Source organism: Tachypleus tridentatus, chromosome 9 (assembly GCF_004210375.1).
Source record: "Tachypleus tridentatus isolate NWPU-2018 chromosome 9, ASM421037v1, whole genome shotgun sequence".
NCBI lineage: Eukaryota > Metazoa > Arthropoda > Merostomata > Xiphosura > Limulidae > Tachypleus > Tachypleus tridentatus.
In genome coordinates, this window is record NC_134833.1 from 87,276,239 (window position 1) to 87,282,238 (window position 6,000).

Genomic DNA, 6,000 nt, shown 5'->3' on the forward strand with positions numbered 1-6,000 from the left:
TTGTTGCAAAACGTTTGTTCTACTTTATCCTGTTTATACCTTCTTCCCTAAAACCTCTGCTGCTTGTGAATGTAATGTTGTCTTCACCCGTAGTACCCTTTCTCTGATTTCCCATCTCTTTCTGTGTTGACGTAGACCATCTCCTCTGTTATATGGCTTGCAATGCCTCCTTTCATGGTTCCTGTTCCTGATTATTTATACACTGAATGTAAGAAAATATTAACTTAAGTCATAGTACAATGGTGCAGTGTGAATGGAAGATCGATGTTAAAAAAAAAAAACAACAAAACCTTTTGTCTTGTACAAAACTTTAATTATAACAAGTAGTACCTTGCTTAAATTGTTTTTAGAATAAATGGAAAACTATATTTATGGCAGAAATGCTTTTAATGTCAAACTCCATGTTTATTTTCGGTCAACTAGACTCGCAAAAGTTTTGCATCTTTATGTTTGGTTAATGGAGATAAACTCAAGTGCTATTACAATAATATAGAACTTGTGGTTACCTGTTTTTACAGGAAGTTTCAGTTGCTATTGTAGAAATCATTTAATGCAAATAATGTATAGTACTACTGTAGAAAGTGTCCCTTCGTAGAATAGTATTAATTCTACAAATGTACAATACTAAAATCCCGCTACGATTCTGTAGGGGACATGACACATAAAAAAATAAAAAAAATTAATAATTCATACTCACCATAACATTGAAAATTTTGTTGTCCTTGTTTGAATTACTTTTATTACTAATCTGTTGGTGGTTAACTGGTATATTTCAGAGTGGTTCATTAATCCATAGTTATAAAGGAACTGGAGGAATATTTGAAGTTTGTTGGAATTCAAGAGGGGATAAAGTGGGTGCAAGTGCTTCTGATGGCTCTGTAAGTTAGCATATTTGAAATTTGTTGTTCATTCTTAACATTTATATTCTCTTTGGCATCATTTCTATAATGTATTTTGTAAGTTGATGAGAACTACTTGAAGTTGTAAAAAGAATTACTTAAAACAAGAAACAGCTAAGGTTGTTTATAAAAATTGTTAATTTATTAATTTTGAAACAAATTTCCAATAAATGTATCTAGTAAGTGTGTAAGTAGGAATTGCAGTGAAGCAACAAAGAATGACTAGCTTTCAGAAAATCTTAATTTTTTTTCTAATCATAAGTACTTTTTGTCTCTTTAAAATCTGAAATCAAAACATTCTGGCTTTTAAGTTGGTTTTTAAAAGATTCACTTCTAAAGAAAACTTGTGTTGAGGTTTTCTATTTGGTTCTATTGTAACAATCTTACTTATGCTGAGTTCTATTTTTTGTAAAAATAACAATTTTATTTTTTCAGGTATTTGTGTTAGATCTTAGGAAGTCTTAAGGAAAATCCAGTGTTCAGCAGCATCATTCAGTATAGTAATCATCTGTGCAACATTGTTCTGCCACCTATCTACCAGTTGTCAACTTTCATTTGTGTGTGTTTTATTAACTGAGAGTTGAGCATTTATGACACAAAATCTTCTGTGGTGTTTTGTTGTGATAAATCTTTCATCTAACTGAGTGGATGGGATTTGAAATATTCATACTGTGTATCCTAATGTATTCATGATGGAATGACTTGAAAGAAGAGGCTGGGATCAGCTTAAACATATAGAATAAGTTATTTCAGTTTTCTGGTAAAAATTGCCAAAAACTTGTTTTCAATTTTATAGGCTGAAGCAAACATTCTTGTGGTTGAACATGTTTTATCTCATTTAAATGACTATGCTTTTCTTCATTTATATAAGCTGAAAACAAAATATTATTGTACTTATTGATTCAAATTTTAATCTTTATGAAAAATTATTTTTGGGGTAACAAGTCTTTCTTAGTTTATATGGTAAAGGACAGAAGCAGATTGGCAAAGAATTGCAAGTTGCTTACATACTGTGTCATTGTGAAAAAATAAACTGTTCATTGATTTTGTAGACTGCATTAAATGCTTTTCCTGTAATAAATTTTTTTACAAAATATAAATGCTGTTTTTGTCTATAAGATGTCAAAAATTACAATTTTTTTATTCCACCAACTGTTTGTATGTTAAGGCTCTGTATAATGTTTTTCTTAAGTAAATAAGATACATTGTCTTCATGAGTTTGTAGTTTTAGTCATTAAATTATTTTAATATTCAGACAACTAGTAGGAAGTTTAAAAGAAAAAAATCGAATAAACAGTACTTAGCATTATTTTTACATCACCATGTAATAGGTAAACGTAAGAGTACTTTGGTACAAAGGGTTCTTTTGTTGGTAACTGGAATAGTGAATGATAATCAACTGTTGTGTTGTCATACAATTCTGAGAAATGCTATCACCAATCTAAACAGAATTAATAAAAGAAAATTATACATTAGTGTAATATGAATTGCCTTCTATTTATAGCCACTTATTTAAAAGTTTTGTACTACAAGGTTGGATAAGTGATTAGCTATGATGTAAGTAAAAGTGGGATTGGGTATTTCTGTACAGCCTTGACTAATGGCTAAAATTACACGTGTCTAAACAACCTGGGTTTTTGCAGTCTTGTAAGAATATATAGTATTTTTATAATTTAAATAAATATAATGCTTTTTACATTATAGTGTGTGTGTGTGTTTAGTCCAGTTCTTTTAATATGTACAAAGTATCTCCAAGAACTTTAATAAGCTAAGACAACAATCTATATATGTACATGCACCTAAAATATTTTGAAGCTCATAATTTGGGCATAAGAGTATCTTCAAATTATATCAATAGCATGTAAACATATGGCAAAATAGAGCTATTACTCAAATTATGTGTAAGCTGAAACCTTTATATATTTTATAATTCATTATTTTTATTTCTATACAAAAACAAATGAGAATAAAATATTAAAAGCCTGATATTTCCACTTACAAAATTAAATGACAAATACTTTTACCATTAAGTGACAAAATTTGATATACTGCTTGCAGTTTGTCATCACTCTTTTATCTTGCAATAAAGTATCATTTTTGATCATACAACTTGAACGTTTCTGAATCCTATAATTGTGGATTTTTGTTTTATTTTTACAACAAAATCATATATAACAGATTTCTTAAGGTAATATTTATGTGTATTTCACTTTAATCATGTCCTAAGTATAAAATATAATTGTGGTTGAATGTGTTATAGAAAAATGTATTTATTCTATGAACAGTTGTACAGTTTTATATTGATTTTCTGCATAGAAAAGGTTTTTGCAAAGAAATCTGATTTTTAAGGTTATAGAAAGAACATTTGATTTGGAATGCATTTATACTAAATTTGTTCAGTACAGAAGGAATTGTGAAAAGGAACAAACATACTTTGATATTTTGTTTCACCTGTCAATTTGTTTTTTCTGCATTCTTGTATTTATATCTTTTGACAATTGGTTGTAACATTTACACAGATCACTTCTCTGAATTCAGATATGAAATACAGAATACAAACTTATTTATTGATCTGCTGAATCAACAGTTTCATGAAGCTTAAACTGAAAGTTGTCATTTTCAGCATAAATTATATTACTTGTGAATACTTACTGTGTTATGACTTTCCATAGTTTCATACTCATGACTTGAATTTCTTATGTGAAGGTTTATATAAATGTGGTTGTAATTATTATCTAGTTAAATATTATGAGCATTCCCTCTAATGACATTTCTATCCAGTGGGTCTAGCAGAAAATGAGGATTCCTTCAAACAGGATCTACATGCATGGATCTTTTCAATTACCCCTCCATGTTTCCTTTGGTGTGGATTCCTGTACGTGGTGAGGGGACCTGCTAGGGAAGGTTCTGTTCTTTCAGGTTATTTTCCTCTGGGATCTAAACATCCACCCACATGTTTGCTATGCTTGGTGACTCGTGAAGGAAAGGAGAGGATCCTTCATGATTTGGACCTGATGATGTAAACTATGATATACACTGTTTATCTCCTGCTTCTCTTGCTATTCTTCTGATTGTTTTTAAGTGGGTCTGGCAGGAGAATGTTTTTCCTAATGCCTGGCACCAGGCTATTGTCCTACCTTTTTCTAAGCCTGGGAAGGATCCCAAGATTCTTTCAAACTACCGTCCAATTGCTCTGACAAACTGTTTCTGTAAGACCTGAGAGAGGATGGTTAATGCTCATTTTGTTTGGTTCCTCGAATCGAACAACCTCCTCTCGCCTACCCAGTGTGTGTTCCAACGACAACGCTCCACTGTGGACAACCTGATTTGACTTGAAACGTCAATCAGAGAAGACTTTCTTTAATGACAGCATCGTGTATCAATATTCTCTGACATTGAGAATGCTTATGATACAACATGGAGACATGGCCATTTGCTCATTTTTATTAACAAATTTTAATGGACAGGAGATTCCAAGTTTGTGTGTGTTAGACACATTCCCGTTCATTTATACAAGTTGGAGTCCCTCAGGGCTGTTTTAATTGTCACAATTTTTAGTATAAAGATTAATTCCATCACTGAACAACTCCCTCTTACTGTTGCAAATAAGCTCCATGTCGACGACTTTCACATCTCATGTTAGTCGTCGAACGTTAAGTATACTGAGCAGCAGCTACAGGCTGCCCTCAATCGTTTACTGAAGTGGACTACAGCAAATGGCTGTAACTTCTCTCTTTCTAAAACTGCTTATATGCACATTTGCTGGTGAAGTTGTGCTGACTGTGGTCCCTGAGACAAAGTTCTTGGGACTTATCTTTTTCCATAAGCTGACCTTTATATCACACATCAAGCAGTTACGGGCCAATTGTACAAGAGCACTGAACTTCCTCCCTGTTCTCTCTTCCACCACTTGGGGATTGGATCAATGTTCTATGGTAAAGATTTATTGTGCTCTTATTCGATCGAAACTTGACTATGGATCACTGGTCTATGGCTCTACCAGAATCTCAGTCTTAAAGATGCTGGACCCCGTTCATCATCAAGGACTTTGGCTTTGCACTGGGGCTTTCTGCATTTCCCCAATTCACAGCTGATAGTCTCATGAACCTTCTTTGTACCTGTACTATTTGCAATTGTCTTTACTATATGCTCCTAAACTTCTTTCCTTACCGAAACATCCCACCTGGGGTTGTGTTTTCATTCATCAGTGGGCCATACTTCTTCAGAACAGACGATCTGCCATTGCTCCTTTTGGCCTTCATACCTAGGCACATTTGGATGAATTGGGTCTGTCCTTGGATAACATTGCTGTATCCATTGGTCAGCATATCCCACCATGGCTTTTTACAGTCCCCAAATGTGACCTATTTTTAAGTCATGAGAGAAAAACAGACACTTCCAATTGGAAGTACTGTCTGTCATTTGCTGAACATCTTTCAAACCATCCTTTCATTCCTGTTTATACAGATGGTTGGAAATCAGGTGACTGTGTGGGCCCTGCCATGGTTTGTTTTTGGATGGTGGTGGCAAGCAGGATTCTCTCTACAGCTTCTGTGTTCACTGCTGAACTGTACGCCATTTCTCTTGCCCTGGATCACATAGAAGCTAAGTAGTACTTAAACTGCACTATTTATACTGACTCGCTTAGTTCTCTACTGCCCCTGGAGTCGCTTCATGTTAGTTAATACCCTGTTCTCGCTGATATTAAAAACTGAGTGTCCCAATTCTCTTTAACATCTACTTCTATCCAGACCTCACTGTTATTCGCGGGAATGAGCTCGCCGACACTGCAGCTAAATCTATCTGCACTGTCACTGCTGTGCTTGTTCCATATATGAACTATGGTCTTGTATTCAAGGTTCGGCTCCGTGCCAGTTGGCAGCCGAATTGGAGTGAGCAACGTGAAAACAAGCTTTTCCAAATAAAACCCAATAATTGGACTTTGGCTGTCTTGCTTCCTTAAGGATCGGAAAGAGGAAGTTGTTTTTGATAGACTCAGCCTTGGTCACAGTTTTTTAATTCATCATTTTCTTTTATCTGGAACTGATGTTAAATGTGTAGTTTGTGTAACACTCAGATCACTATAAGCCACATTTTACTT

General features: G+C 33.8%; 1 protein-coding gene across 8 annotated transcripts in view; it reads left to right on the plus strand.

Annotated features, from left to right (window-relative positions):
- Positions 1-2,600, plus strand: part of ebi (transducin beta like ebi) — a 49,051-nt gene extending 46,451 nt beyond the window's left edge. For all 8 annotated transcript variants that reach the window (XM_076455554.1, XM_076455558.1, XM_076455555.1 and 5 more), the window contains 2 exons: positions 777-878; positions 1,335-2,600. In XM_076455554.1, coding sequence (XP_076311669.1) covers positions 777-878; positions 1,335-1,364 — 132 coding nt within the window. In that variant the 3' untranslated portion in view covers positions 1,365-2,600. The remainder of the gene's footprint in view (positions 1-776; positions 879-1,334) is intronic.
- The last annotated feature ends 3,400 nt before the right edge of the window (positions 2,601-6,000 follow it).